At 40.5% G+C, this 16,253-nt stretch overlaps 1 protein-coding gene and 1 long non-coding RNA gene across 14 annotated transcripts in view; one reads left to right on the top strand and one right to left on the bottom strand.

Moving 5' to 3' along the window:
* The window catches only part of MYCBP2 (MYC binding protein 2), a 287,598-nt gene extending 272,158 nt beyond the window's left edge, over nucleotides 1-15,440 (bottom strand). For 7 of the 13 annotated variants that reach the window (XM_064270011.1, XM_064270012.1, XM_064270016.1 and 4 more), the window contains exon 1: nucleotides 14,998-15,438. In XM_064270011.1, the coding sequence (XP_064126081.1) occupies nucleotides 14,998-15,290 (293 nt within the window). In that variant the 5' untranslated portion in view covers nucleotides 15,291-15,438. Of the gene's footprint in view, nucleotides 1-14,997 lie in introns of all 13 variants that reach the window. The other 6 variants (XM_064270009.1, XM_064270015.1, XM_064270014.1 and 3 more) reach the window with 4 other exon arrangements.
* A 73-nt stretch (nucleotides 15,441-15,513) lies between these two features.
* LOC135227975 (uncharacterized) overlaps nucleotides 15,514-16,253 on the top strand; it is a 45,207-nt gene continuing 44,467 nt past the window's right edge. Inside the window, exon 1 of the long non-coding RNA XR_010318178.1 lies at nucleotides 15,514-15,821. This is a non-coding gene — a long non-coding RNA (uncharacterized LOC135227975). The remainder of the gene's footprint in view (nucleotides 15,822-16,253) is intronic.

Here is a 16,253-nt window from a genome sequence, read left to right as displayed (position 1 = left end):
ATCCTTGTATCTATTAAAGAAATTGAATTTGTCAAAAGCCTATGGTGGAATCTAGAAATTGAATTTGTCAAAAGCCTACGGTGGACTCTATCAGCTATTCAAGGAAGAAATAACACCAATTTCATGCAATTTTTTTTTTTTTTAAACAGAGGAGTTGGGATTACACTATGACTCAAGGATAACTGTAATACCAAAACCTGACAAAATCATTACAAAAAATGATTACAAATATCCCTCATGAACATAAACTCAAAAATTCTTAACAAAATATTAGGAAATCGAATTCAATGATACACAAAAATTGACAATACATCACATATAAGAAGGTTTTATGCCAGGAAGGGATGGTTAATTTAACACTCAAAAATTCTATTTTTCCTTTTATCCTAACAGATAATCATTTCAATAGGTAAGAAAAAGCATTTGACAAAATTCAATACACATTTATGTTAAAAACTATTATCGAACTAGGAATAATATGTAACTTTCTCAAATTGATAAAGGACATCTACAAAACACCTCCAGGTAACATCACACTTAAAGGTGAAAGGCTGATTTATTGTTGCTTCCCTCTCAGAAAGGAACAAGGAAGTCTGAGGCTTTCACCACTCTATTCAGCATTGTTGTGGAGGCCCTAATAATTGGAATAAAGCAACCAAAAAAAGAAAAAAGAAATAAAAGGCAGAGAGATTAAAAAGTAAAACGGTCTCTATTTGCAGATGATATGATTATTTATATAGAATGTCACGGAGAATCCACAAAACAAATGTTAAAAATTAATGAGTTTAGCAAGGTCACAGATACAAGGTTAATATGCAAAAGAAATTGTTTTCTTATAAAGCAGCAGTTAAAAAATGAAATTTTTAAAAAGTTACAATAACATTAAAAAGTAAAAAATGCCTAAGAATAAATCTAATCAAACTTCAAAGACCTCTACATTGAAAAGTACAAAACGCTGCTGAGAGGCATTAAAGTAGAAATAAAATAAATTTAGGCCCCTGGGTGGTTCAAATGGTTTGCTCCTGGCTACTAACCAAAAGGTTGGTGGTTCAAACCCACCCAGTGGCACAACAGAAGAAAGGCCTGGAGATCTGCTTCCATATTGATTACAGCCAAGAAAACCCTATGGAACTCAGTTCTACCCTGTAACACACGGGGTTGTTATAAATTGGAATCAACTGAATGGCAATGGGTTTGGTTTGCTTTTCTTGACTACATTTAAAGATACACCAAGGTGACAGATTGAAAGACTCGAAAATGTTATGGTGTCAATTCTGCCCAAAATGATCTAAAGCTTCAACATAATTCCAATCGAAATGCCAGGATTTACTGTAGAGATGGATGAGCTGATTACAAAATTTATATGACAATGCAAAAAAAAAAAAAAAAGCCAAAAAATTTTGTAAAACAACAAAATTGAAATACTTAAACTATGGTGATTTCAAGACCTACAAAGCTAGAGTAATCAAAACGGTATGGTAGAGTGGGTAAAATAAAAAGATTTAAATAAATAAATGCCCATACCAGATGTTGGTGAAGCTGTGGAGCAACTAGAACTCTCTTACATTGTTAATGGAAATGTAAAATGCTATAATTAATCACTTTGGGAAAGTCTGACAATTGTTTATAAAATTAAACAAACACCTATTATTTCACTTGGCCCTTCCATTCCTAGATATTGAAATAAGAGAAATGAAAACATGTCTACACAAAGACTTATGCATAAATGTTCATAGCACCTTTATTTGTAACAGCCCAAAGCTGGAAAAACTCAAATGTTCACCATAAGTGTACAAAAGTATACTACGAATATAAAGAATTTCTTCAAATCAGTAAATAACCATTTTTCTAAATGTGCATATATTTTAAAATGATTCTTTAAAATATACAGATACTGAAAACTGAACAGATACTTAAAAACAGAGACTGAGAGAGAATACCTAATATCTAAATGAAATGGCCAGCACACTTACTCTTCTCTATAGTCATCAGGGAAATGCAAATTAAAACACAATAAGATGCTACTACACATCCACCAGAATAGCTCAAATTAAAGAGTTACAATATAAAAGTGCCAGCGAAAAAGAGACGGACAGACACAGTAACTCCAACAATGGGCTCAAACACAGCCATGATTGTGTGGTTGGCACAGGATTGGGCAGTAGTTTGTTCTGTTGTACACAGGGCTGCTGTGAATCCGAACCAACTCGAAGGCACCTAACAATAACATACTAGATATTCAAAGATGTTAAGCATCGGAAGTCTTATACTAAATCAGTAGTAGTGTTAATTAGTACAACTACCTGGAAAACTGTTTGGTAGTAATTACTAAACTATACTTACTGCCCTCAACCCTAATGATCAACTCTGTATTGTTCTTCCTTTAGTAACTCAAATCCACCAAGCTCTTTTCTATTTCAGGGTCTTGGAACATGCTGTTCCCTCCACCTAGAATACCCTTTTCCTCCATTCTTGACCCAGTTCATTTCTACTCAGCATTCATCGTAAGAGTCAGGGTCCCATTCCTTCCTACCAGAGCACTGACCATGGCAGAGCCAACCTGCTGAGAATTCAACCCTCCCTAGAGATCTGCTACCCTTAAAATTAAGCATTGGTGTTGATCCTCTTAGCTTTTTCTGTCTACTACAGCAGAAAGCCACCACATGGCTGCCAGGTTGTCATACTGTGGAGGCTTGTATGTTGCTGTCATGCTGCAAGCTATGTTACCAGTATTTCAGATACCAGCAGGGTCACCCATGGTGGGCAGGTTTCAGCAGAGTTTCCAGACTAAGACAAACTAGATAGAAGGACATGGCAATCTACTTCTGAAAAAACTGGCCAATGAAAACTTTATGAATAGCAGCACAAGACTGTCAGATATAGTGCCAAGAGATGACCCCCTCAGGAGGAAGGCGCTCAAAATATGACTGGTGAAGAGGTGCCTCCTCAAAACAGAGTCTACCTTAAAGATGTGGATGGAGTCAAGCTTTCGGGACCTTCATTTGCTGATTTGGCATGACTCAAAATGAGAAGAAACAGCTGCAAATATCTATTAATAATCAGAACATGGAATGAAGTATGAATCTAGGAAAATTGGAAATCATCAGAAATGAAATGGAACATATAAACATCGATACTGTAGGCATTAGAGAGCTGAAATGGGCTGGTATTGGCCACTCTGAACCAGACAATCTTATGTTCTACTATGCTGAGGACTGACAAATTGAAGAGAAACGGCATCACATTTACTGTCAAAAAGATCATCTCAAGATCTATCCTGAAGTACAATGCTGCAAGTGACAGAATAATATCCATACATCTAAAAGGAAGACCAGTGAATACCACTATTCAAATTTACCCACCAATGAGTAATGCCAAAGATAAGGAAATTGAAGATTTTTACCAACTCTTGCAGTCTGAAGTTGATCACACATACAATCAAGATGTACTGGTGATTACTGGTGATTGGAATGTGAAAGCTGGAAACAAAGAAAGATTTGTAGTTGGAAAATACGGCCTTGGTGACAAAAATGACACCGGCAATCACGTAACAGAATTTTGCAAGACCAATGACACATTCACTGCAAATACCTTTTCTCAACAACATATACAGCAACTATACACGTCGACCTCACTGGATGGAAAACACAGCAATCAAATTGACTACATCTGTGGAAAGAGACAATGAAACAGCTCAATATCAGTCAGAACAAGGCTAGAGGCCCCCTGTGGAACAGACCATCAACTGCTCATACGCAAGTTCAAGTTGAAGTGGAAGAAAATTAAAGCAAGTACATGAGAATTCTTACGGACCATCTCAAGAATAGATGTGACGTGCTGAACACTAATGACCGAAAACCAGAAGAGTCGTGGCATGACATCAAGGACATCATACATGAAGAAAGCAAAAGGTCATTAAAAAAACAGGAAAGGAAGAAAAGACAAAAACGATGTCAGAAAAGACATTAGAAGTTGGTTTTAACAAAAAGTAACAAAAGTGAATGGAAGAAAGGGTAAAATAAAAGAAACGAACAGATGATTTCAAAGGGCAGCTTGAGAAAACAAAGTATTATAATGAAATGTGCAAAGACCTTGAGTTAGAAAACCAAAAGGGAAGAACACACTCAGCATTTCTCAAGCCGAAAGAACTGAAGAAAAATTCAAGCCTCAAGTTGCAACAGTGAAGGATTCTACAGGGAAAATACTGAAAGACACAGTATGTATCAACAGAAGATGGAAGGAATACAGAGAATCATTGTACCAAAAAGAGTTGAGGTTCAACCATTTCAGGAGGTAGCATATGATCAAGAACCGATGGTAGTGAAGGAAGAAGTCCAACCCGCACAGAAGTCCAAGAAGGCACCAGGGAAAAGCTAGGCTTCGGAAACTGATGGAATATCAGTTGAGATGTTTCAACAAATGCATGCAGTGTTATTGGTGCTCACTAGTCTACGTCAAGAAATTTCGAAGGCAACTTCCTGGCCAACAGACTAGAAGACATCCATGTTTGTGCCCATTCCAAAGAAAGATGATCCAAGAGAATGCTGAAATTATCAAACAATATCATTAATATCACATACAAGTAAAATTTTGCTGAAAATAATTAAAAAACAGTTGCAGCAGTACATCAATAGGGAACTTCCAGAAATTTAAACCAGATTCAGAAGAGGATGTGGAACAAGGGATATCATTGCCGATGTCAGATGGACCTTGGCTGAAAGCAGAGAATACCAGAAAGATGTTTACCTGTGTTTTATTGACTATGTAAAGGCATTCACCTGTATGGATCATAACAATTTATGGATAACACTACAAAGAACGGGAATTCCAGAACGCTTCCTTGTGCTCATGGGGAACCTGTACATAGACCAAGAGGCAGCTGTTCAAACAGAACGGGGGATACTTTATGGTTAAATATCAGGAAAGATGTGCATCAAGGTCGTATCCTTTCACCATACTTATTCAATCTGTATGCTGGGCAAATAATCTGAGAAACTGGACAATATGAAGAAGAATGAGGCATCAGGATTGCAGGAGGACTCATTAACAACCTGTGATATGTAGATGATACTATCTTGCTTGCAGAGAGTGAAGAGGATTTGAAGCACTTACTGATAAAGATCAAAGACTACAGCCTTCAGGACGGACTCCATTTCAATACAAAGAAAACAAAAATTCTCATAACTGGACCAAAAAGCAGTATCAAGATAAACGGAGAAAAGCTTGAAGTTGTCAAGGGTTTCATTTTACTTGGATCTACAATCAATGCCCATGGAAGCAGCAGTCAAGAAATTAAACAATGTACTGATGTGGGCAAATCTGCTGCAAAAGACTTCTTTAAAGTATCAGAAAGCAAAGACGTCACTTTGAGGACTAAGGTGCACCATGGTATTTTCCATCACATCATATCCACGTGAAAACTAGGACAGTGAATTAGGAAGGCAGAAGAAAAATTGATGCCTTTGAATTATGGCATTGGCAAAGAATACTGAATACACTGTGGACTGCCAGAAGAACAAACAAATTTGTCTTGGAAGAAGTACAGCCAGAGCGCTCGCTGGAAGTGAGGATGGTGGGACTTCATCTCACATACTCTGGACATGTTATCAGGAAGGATCAGTCCCTAGAGAAAGACATCATGCTTGGTAAGGCAGAAAGTCAATGAAAAAGTGGAAGATCCTCAACGAGATGGACTGACACACTGGCTGCAACAATTGGTTCAAACAGCAACAACTGTGAGGATGGCAAAGGACCTGGCAGTGTTTTGTACTGTTGTACACAGGGTCACTATGAGTCGGAACCAAGCACCTAACAACTGCAGAAAATGAGTTTCTTTATATACTGCTAAGGAAATTGTGTAACTCACATTTTGCCCCCAATTAATTACCTTCAGCCTTTCACTGTATTTCTCCAATTCATCAGTTTCACTCAACAATAATCATTCCACTACATTGTCCCCGTAATTTTCCTGAACCTCTCAGAAGTCTCAATTTTGGACCCACTGATGCATTCCCTTCTACAGGAATCCTATTCCAATTCACCACCAGTGAAAGTTTTGACAGCTGCACAACTACAGTGCATGTCAGGGGTTACCAGTGCTCCATTTACCTACAATAATGGGGTTCTCTCTGCCAACCAGCCGATAATCCAGCTCCAAAATTCCATTTTAAAGTCTACTCCTTCAACCACTCCTGGCAGTATTTGTCTTGTGTGGGGTTCTCCCAGGAAACAGGCTCAGAAATGGAAATTTGCACACCAGAAGTTTATTGGGTACTGCCCTTGGAATCAACAACTGTGGGGAATCAACAACGGTGGGAAATCAACAACTGTGGGGGAGCAAGGAAGAAGAACTGAGAGGAGGAATAAGTTGAACTGCAATGCAGTCACAGGAAGGCCTCAGCCAAACAGGAGAGCTCTGGTGCTAATACGTATCTTCACAGTTCTCCTGCCTTAGGGCAAAAAGGGTAGGCGTTTACTCTCCCATAAAGAATAGATATTGGATGTAGGCTACCCTTGGAGTGGGGTCATTACATTGAGCTTTAGTTACTAACACTCCCAGCAGCTAGAGAAATATGTGCCTGAATGGGGGAAACTAGGTGGTGAATCAAGGCACCCACTACACCACCCTTAGACTATTAAACTAATTTAGTTAATAAGGGGAGATAATTAAGCATTTACCCTGCTTTTTTAGGAGGAACTACAGTTCACTGAAGAAGCCCTGGTGGTGCAATGGTTAAGTGCATGGCTGCTAATGGAAAGGTCAGTGGTTCAAACCAACCAATGGCTTCTCAGGAGAAAAGACCTGGCGATCTGCTCCTATAAAGATTACAGCCTAGGAAAAACCCCATGGGGCAGTTCTACTCTGTCATACAGGGTCGTTAAGAGTAAGAATTAACTAGACATCACACAATAACAGCAACAGTTCATTGCCAGTTGATGAGAGAAAAACTCTTTGCAGAAGAGCACTAGCTAATAAACATACAAGGAATAGCAGAATTATAAAAATCATCATTTTGAAACCCTTAATGAAATCATTGGCTCAGACAAGGATTATCAAAGGATACTAAAACCATTAGGTGAAAGATATGCACAGTGTGCCAAAGTTATTACTCCATAATTACTCACTTACTGCAAATGGAAAAATCATACATTTTCAAAGGAGAGATCTGGTGGGCACTGTCTTAACCAAGAAACCAAAGTTAGCATCATCAAGCAGTAAGACAACCTGACAATCTCCTGATGGGATGCAAATATGTAGTACTCAGCACTATACATAAAATATTCTTGCTAAAAACGTTTAACCAAAATCTAATCAAGCTTTAAGACCTAACACCCAAACTTCCATTTACCGGGAATAGAAGAGACAGAGCTATAGAGACGAACACTATCTGGAGCCCTGCCCTTAAGAAGCAAGACTGATATGACATTCTAGAAAATATAAATACTGACTCAAAGGCAAACTAACAACAACAACATAAAATGTAAATATTTGTGACAGAAAACTGATATGTGAAAGCCAGGGAGGAGTAGGTGAAGAGAATTAACTGCAAAGGGATCTAGAGGAAATTTCTGGAGTGGTAAAATCCTCTGTATCAAGATGGTAGTGATGGTTTATGTTGTCAGGTGCCGTCGAGTCACTTCCCACTCATAGCGACCCTACGTACAACAGAATGAAACACTGCCCAGTCCTGCACCATCCTCATAATTGTTGCTATGTTTGAACCCACTGTTGCTACCACTGTGTCAATCCATCTCATTGAAGGTCTTTTCTTACACTGACCCTTCACTTTACCAAGCATGATGTCCTTCTCCAGGGATTGGTCCCTCCTGATAACACGTCCAAAGTATGGGAGACGAAGTCTCACTATTCTCACTTCCAAGGAGCATTCTCGCTGTACTTTCTGATAGTTTTATATGACCCATCAAAATGAACACTTAAGAAGGATTAATTTTATCGTATGTAAATTAAATCTCAATTAACCTGCCCCTTAAAAGTGAATGTTTAAACTGCTTTTGAGTAACAAAGTTTATGACTATTCTGTTGGTTTTTTAAACAGATGTAATAAAATGCAAAAGCATTTTCAAGTTAAAATTTTTCTGTTTTTATTTTTATTCTCTTTTTAAGCCCACAGACAAGATTTTCTTAGCTTGAGCTAAAAGACCAATTTCATTTCACATTTCTACTACCAATATACAGAGCAGTTCTTGCCTTCACAAATGTTTATATATTTCATACTATTCCACAGATGTAACAACAATATGAAAAAAATTACTACCTATCCACAAATCATAATTATACATAAACAGATTCAACCCCACATCATTTCCTAAAACATTCTCACAATAATGTCTCTTCATCGCTCAAAACTATCAGGGGTTCATCAGTGTCTAGTGAATAAAATCTATTTCTTATCTTGCCATTCAAGGTGCCTGACCCTGAGGCCAAAGCCTTCATTTCCAGAATGAATTCACACTGTCCCTCAGACACCTACACGTAACGGAATTCTTCCCATTATCTAACCGTGAACTGTGCTTTCACACCTTTGCTCATTCTTTTGCACTGGCCCAAAATGTCATCCCTTTGATATAAGAAGCTATGCTTTTTTAGTCATTACATTTAACACTTCTGTAAGTATCTGCCTTTGTTATTTTTCATCCCCAACTGGATGGGAAACTCAAGTGTAGGAACTGTCTCATAAATCCGTACAGGGCCAATGGTTAAGGCTAAGTAGTAATCACTGGACGTTTGTTAGATGAATTAACCTCTTACAGCCAAAACCCAGTATCATTTCTAATATGAAAGAGGGAAGGCAGCTGAAAGACCTAAATGAGTTTAGCTTAGAGAAGAAAAGCAATTCCCCATTTTAATCACAATATCCTCTATTGTTTCCACTAACTTATTCTTCTTCCACTTCATGACCCAGATACCCTGACTCCTCTTTATCTTCCAGTCTATCAGTTCCCTCCTGGCATCACTTTCCTTTTTACCATATGGCCAGTCATTGTCACCAAAAACTTTCAATTTCTTTTTTTCTTTTAGTTCCAGTCATACTTCAACCCTGAATCATCTCAACTGGCAGTTTTCTCCATTTCTCTTTCGAGTGGAAAAAGATAAAATATGCTGATTGGAATTTTAAATATGCGCTCTTATCAAAAATAATAACAATTACTAACATTTCATGGGTACTTATAATGAGTCGGAATCGACTCGACGGCAGTGGGGTTTTTTTTATAATGTACAGGCACCATGTCCTTTCAATAATCCTATAAGATTACAAGTAAAGAAACAATCAAAGAAAAGCTAATTAACTTGCCAAAAAAGGTAGAACTGGGATTTGAACTAAGGATTTAACCACTGTGCTAAGGTACTTCCCAAACGCAATGCAATACTGCCATTCACACTCAAAACTGACAAAAAATTCTTTAACTCATTCCTTTTCCAACACCTTCACCCCAAGCAAATGTTCCAGTCTTGACTGGCCTCATTCCTACAAAAACATATTTATTCCATCACTAAATAAATGAAATGGTTATTCACACACCCAACAGTCAATGAGACTAAAAGGGAGTGAGACATGATCCCTGCCTTATCTTCAAGTTCCCAAGCCCCAACTGCCCCCTCACTCTCAGCAGAAACAATAACCATACCTAATAACACTTCATGTGCCAGGCACTTGACATATATTAGTTCATTTAATCTACAAAACAATCCCTATCACTATTATCACGTAAGAACCCTGAGGCACACAGAAGATATGTGATGTACCCAAGGTCACACAACTAACAAGTAGCAGAGCCAGGGTTTTAAACCAGTCTGACTTCGGAGTCCAAGTTCTTTACTTCATTAGAATGCCATCAAAGTGACTGACTCCATTAGGCTTGAAGTCCTCAATTTCTCTACCTTACGTCTAGAACATAATCTAAAGTAATTAATTCCTTCAACATGGGCTGATAATTCACATGCCTTGTTTTTGTTCCCTGAACACAAGGTTGTTCCTACCTCAAGGCCTTTATAATTGTCTAAAACACTTTTTTTCTAGATCTGCCTCCTCATCATTATGTTTCAACTTAAATGTCAGTTTCTAAAGAGACCTTACCTGTCCACCCTATCTAAAATAGCCCCCACTGCAAAGTGCTCTATTAAATGAAATCGGTTTTATTTCCTTCATAGCTACTTAAGCCTACCCGAAATTATCTCATCCGTTTACTTAGCAAGGAGCCCTGGTGGTGCAGTGGTTAAAGCAATCAATTGCTAACCAGAAGGTGAGCAGTTCAAAACCACCAGCGGCTCTGCAGGACAAATATGTGGCAGTCTGCTTCTGTAGAGATTTACAGCCTTGGAAACCCTATGGGGTCGATATAAGTTGGAATCGGCTTGACGGCAGTGGGTTTGGTTTTGGTTTTGGTTTACTTATCAGTTGTCTATTTACCCCCACTAGAGTGGAAGTTCCAGAAGAATAGAGACCTTGTCTAGCTTACCTACTACTATATCCTCAGCACCTAAAACAATGCCTGGAATATTAAAAATATATACATATATACGCACATACACAAACGTGTGTGTGTGTAGCCACTGAGTCAACTCAAACTCATGGCAACCCAATATGTGTCAGAGTAGAACTGTGCTCCATAGGGTTTAGAAGTAAATCACTAGGCCTTCCTCCCCAGACACCTCTTCATGGACTAGAACCAGCAACCTTTCAGTTAGCAACTGAGCATGTTAACCATTTGCACACCCTGGGATTTCTAGCACAAAGTAGGCACTTGACATTTAAAGAACAAATGCCAAAAATTGTGCTAAACGTTGAGATTACCAAAATGAATAGGATATGGTTACTACCCTCTAGGAGCTCCCAGACTTTTTATTTACAAATATCTCCTCCGCTTCTCAGACTCAGAACAAGGGATGTTACTGCTGATGTCAGATGGATCTTGGTTGAATGCAGAGAACACCAGAAAGATGTTTACCTGTTTTATTGACTATGCAAAGGCATTCAACTTTGTAGATCATAACAAATTATGGATAACATTGTTAAGATGGGAATTCCAGAACACTTAATTGTGCTCATGTGGAACCTATACATAGACCAAGAGGCAGTTGTTCAAACAGAACGGGGGATACTACATGGTTTAAAATCAGGAAAGGTGTGCATCAAGGTCGTATCTTTTCACCATACTTAGTCAATCTGTATGCTGAGCAAATAATCAGAGAAACTGGACTACATGAAGAAAAATGAGGCATCAGGATTGGAGGAAGACTCATTAACAACTTGTGACATGCAGATGACACTACCTTGCTAGCAGAAAGTCAAAAGGATTTGAAGCACTTACCAATGAAGATCAAAGACTACGGGCTTCAGTATGGATTACAACTCAACATAAAGAAAATAAAAACTCTCACAACTGGACCAAGAAGTAACATCATGATAAACAGAGAAAACACTGAAGTTGTCAAGGATTTGATTTTACTTGGATCCACAATCAATGCCCATGGAAGCAGCAGGCAAGAACCCAAATGACATACTGAATTGGGCAAATCTGTTGCAAAAGGCCACTTTAGAGTGTTAAAAATCAAAGATGTCACTTTGAGGACTAAGAGGAGCCTGACCAAAGCCATGATATTTTCAAGCACCTCATATGCATGTGAAAGCTCGACAATGAATAACGAAGATGGAAGAAGAATTGATGCCTTTGAATTATGATGCTGGCAAAGAATACTGAATAAACCATGGACTCCCAGAAGAAAAAACTTGTCTTAGAAGTACTGCCAGAATGCTTCTTAGACATGAGGATGGCGAGACTTCAGCTCATGTACTTTGGACATGTTATCAGGAAGGACCACTCCCTGGAGAAGCACATCATATTTGCAAGGTAGAGGGTCACTGAAAAAGAGGAACACCCTCAAGGAGATGGACTGACATAGTGGGTCATCAATGGGCTCAAACATAGCAACGACTGTGAGGATGATGCAGGATTGGGCACCGTTTCGTTCTGTTGTACACAGGGTGGCTGTGAGTTGAAACCGACTTGACAGCACCTAACAGCAATACAACAACTTCCTTCTGTATTAAAGGAAGACAAGTCTGTAACTTCTTTCAGTGGCTACTCTCTCCACCTGTGGTCTTAAAACTGTCCTTGAGATCGCCCTTTGACATCTCCCCATCAATTATCCCTTCCTCTCATATCTTTGTGGAAACCCTGGTGGCATAGTGGTTAAGTGCTACAGCTGCGAACCAAAGGGTCAGCAGTTTGAATCCGCCAGGCACTCCTTGGAAACTCTATGGGGCAGTTCTACTCTGTCCTAGAGGGTCACTATGAGTCGGAATCAACTCGACAGCACTGGGTTTGGTTTTTGGTTTCTCATATCTTTAATCACTCCGTCTCAACTACTGAATGCTCCCCACCGTCCCTGCATACTCAAATATCCTTGCGTTTTCAACACCTCCCATTCACTGCTCACCACATTCCTCTACTATGACCATTTCTTCAAAAGTTATCAATGACCTGGAAATTGTTCTCACTTTATTCAGCATTTAACACTTTTGTGGACTTTGCAATCTACTTTCTTAAGACCAAAGACACTACTGCCCCCACCCAGTTCTCTTCCTAATTTCCCTCTCAGCTTACTTCACTGTCTCCTTCTCTCAAGACCTTTACACTTGATGCTCACCAGGGCTTCATCCTCTAGTCTTGCTCCATTCTCTATCTCTGAATGATCACATCCTGTCCTGTAACTTCGACCAGTGCCTCTACACACGGGATTATTTTATATCTATTCATTCAGAGCCTAAATCCCAGCTCCACTTTCTCCATCACCCCTAATAAGAAACGTGATTGAATTCTTAATCAAATTGTCAATAAAGAGAAGTTACAAGCTAAGACATAGAAAAAAATAATGTTAACTATAATAAGCAACAATGTTCTGAGAAAGCAATATTACATAACTTAAGGCTGGTTTTCATGAGTTTTTCTTGAACTAATTTTTCATTTTAATTGACAGCTGGTAAAAAAAACAGATCAAAGACTAGAACCTCATTTACAAATTTTATGTACATGGTTAACTTTTACTAATTGTATCTCATACTGTTAATACAGCTATACATAAATAGAAATTTTATTATTCTATGAGTAGCAGAAAGTCTGAAGGAGCCCTGGTGGTGCAGTGGTTAAGTGCTCAGCTGCTAACCAAAAGGTTAATGGTTTGAACCCATCAGCTGCTCAGCGGGGAAAAGATGTGGCAGTCTGTTTCCATAAAGACTGACAGCCTTGGAAACACTAAGGGGCAATTCTACTCTGTCCTGTGGGGTCACAATGAGCTGGAATCAACTCAACAGCAATGGGTGTAGTTAAAAAGTCAAAACAGTAATATACCAGTCACAAATTACTGCATAAGTCTGGAACAACATCTAAAAGGAACCTGAGTTCTTTCTGAGAGGTTTGTAAAGATGTGCCTACAGTGCCATAATTTAGAGACTCACAGATCTAAATTACACCTAATTATTGGAGCAAACTGTCTGATGAGGTTTTGCGCTATTTTCAAAGGCATTAGAAAAAAAAAAACAGACCTGTGCCTTTTTGCCCATCCTTTTAGATAGTAAAGGGTAGTTATGCATATTTATAGCCATATGATACAATAACTCATGTGTCCCTCATAAACAATTACAGAAATGAGAAGAATGATTGATTTACCTAGACAAAATGTGACCAAAGCTCCGTCTTTACAATTCTCCCCAATGGCTAAGCAGACTGATAAACTACAAACAGCTGACTTACAGCCTCACCCCTTTCACAGTGGGAGGAAAAAACATGTGGTTATTGACTAACAAACTACACATTCAATAAATACAGTGAACTCTTTAATTCATTTGACAAAATCCTACTATTCTCCCGTGTTTTGCAAGAAGCTGTGGGAAAAAAGATGAAACCAACTCCCAATTACCACTGTCAAACCCAAGCTGGTGAAACAAGTCAGTCACCTTCCTTCAGGGTATGTGGCATGTAAGGACACGGAAAAGAAAACAATAGGAGAGTTCTTAGCAAAAAGGCACCCACATTTTAAGAAAAAGAAAATGAAAGTGACGTTTCCCACATCAAGGAAGCTGAAGATGCAGTGAGCCTAACTGAAAAAGACTAAGAGCTACTCATATTTTTTAGTTGATGACAGTTAAACACTCTACCAGCTGTCATATTTTAAAATTCTTCCATTCAGCTTTCTCTTTTCCACTACACAACCCCTCTACTCCAAAGCCCTTAAGTAACAGAGGAAATTGAACAGAAGACGAAGGGAAATGGCGATGGGGCATCAGAACACAAGAGCAGCGGCGACCAGATCATCTCTAGAACACCAAAAGGCCCAATTATCTAAGAACTGCTCCAAAAATCTCTATCAGACACCTTTCACGTCCACACAACTCACCATATGCATCCCTTACTTAAAACGAAGCCTCATGCCTATCTGACAGCTTGATTCTAAGAACTCATCCTATAAATATGACATTATCCTTAACCTAAACTATTGCTCCCTTAGAAAAAGACAGATTTTTTTTTTTTTTAAGCGGTGGAAAGGGGGGAGATGGAATGTCACTGGGGGAGAGGGAAGAGGGGTTGAGGTGGTGAAAGATACTTGCAAATACCATTGCGGCAGAGACAGTGGAAACGGCACTTCCCTCACTACTATAGCAAATTCTCCTCGTGTATTACCCTCTTATCTTCTACCCATCTTTCCTCCTTCCTCAACAACACACATGCACACACACGTGTCATCGCACCATTACCTTTTCCAGCCTCTCAAGCTAAGCTCCCGCCCTCACACCAACACACTTAGAGCAGAAGCCGCTGCCACCGCACCCTCCTATCTCAATAAGTGCCTGCACCATCCAGCACTGAGCACTTCATGAAAGACTGCTCAGTAAATACGTACGTACACACACACACACATACACACACGCGAGCGCACACGCGGCATGTGGCATAAGGAAGGGCACCCCAGAGACGCACCTGGAGGCCGGGTGTCCAGCGCTGCCGCCCCCCTGGTCTCTGTCACTGAGCGCAGCTGTGTAAATCCTCCGGTAGCGGTCAGCCAGGGCCCGGCCTGACAGCAGCAGCTGGTAGTGACCCCGGGAGTCCGCGGAGGGCAGCCCCAACCCCAGCCCCGTGGCTGCCACGGAGCCCTCGGAAACCGGCATGAACGGCGCCGGGGAGGAAGAGATGGTGGCGGCTGGGAAGAATCCGTCCCCGCCGGGCCCCGAGGAGGCGGCGGCGGGGGAGCCAGTTGCTGAGCACATCATCATCCTCGCCGCCGCCGCCTTGTCCCCGCGGGCCGGGCAGGCAGACACGCGCGCGCACACACAACCCTTTTCCAACGACGACGACTCCGGCGGCGGCCTCTCCCTCCCGCAGCAGGGAGACTACAAAGACAGCGACCTCCTCCTCCTCCTCCTCCTTCTCCTCCTCCCCCCCGCGCCGCCCTCGCCGCTACTGGGGCCGCTCATCTAACCCCGCCGCCCGGGGCGTGTGAGAAGGAGGCGGTGCCGCCGCTGCCGCCGCCGCCACCGCTGCCACCGCCGGGGCTACCCGCAATGGGAAGCTGCTGGCCGTACTGAGCATGCGCCACTCCTCGCACATGCTCAGTCATTGGAACCCCTTTTCGTCTCCACCCGCCTCTCAGCTACCACTCCCTCCGCCTCCGGGCTTTGGGCGTGAGGTGGTTGGGTCGTGCAGAATCTGAAGGAAATCCGCTTCTCCGGGCTTTGGTAGCAACCTGAGGGAGAGTAAAGAAAGTGCTGGAGGAGCTGTCAGCTACAGGCGTTGTTGGACTTCAGGTAATGGGGTTCCCTCCAGGTGGGAAAATTTAGGACCAGAAAGAGGGAATGTGCCTATCGCCGGAGAATGAGTATTACGCACTCCTTGTACCTTCCCTCAAAGTCTGTGCTGCCAACGTGAAGATTTGCTGTGAATAGTGCTGGTTGGATCAGAATTCAAGGCCGTCTGAATGAGAAGTCCCTTTGGCGATTTTATTTTGAATGTATTGTGATTAGAATTTAAATCTGTTTAAATTAGACTTCACTTACACAGACAGGTGGTGATCTAGTGTTCTTTTTTCCTGAGGAAAGTAGAATACACAGTTATGCAAGTATTCTAAAACCGGCTTCATTCCTAAAGTCTTGTTCTTAATATTTACATCAGAGATAAATCGTAATGCAATAATATTAAATAGTCTTGTTAACTCCTCACTCATTCTAGGGGTTCACCCT

This window comes from Loxodonta africana, chromosome 17, assembly GCF_030014295.1.
Source record: "Loxodonta africana isolate mLoxAfr1 chromosome 17, mLoxAfr1.hap2, whole genome shotgun sequence".
NCBI lineage: Eukaryota > Metazoa > Chordata > Mammalia > Proboscidea > Elephantidae > Loxodonta > Loxodonta africana.
The sequence above is the reverse complement of the archived record's forward strand: the minus strand, read 5'-3'. Positions and strand labels throughout refer to the sequence as shown.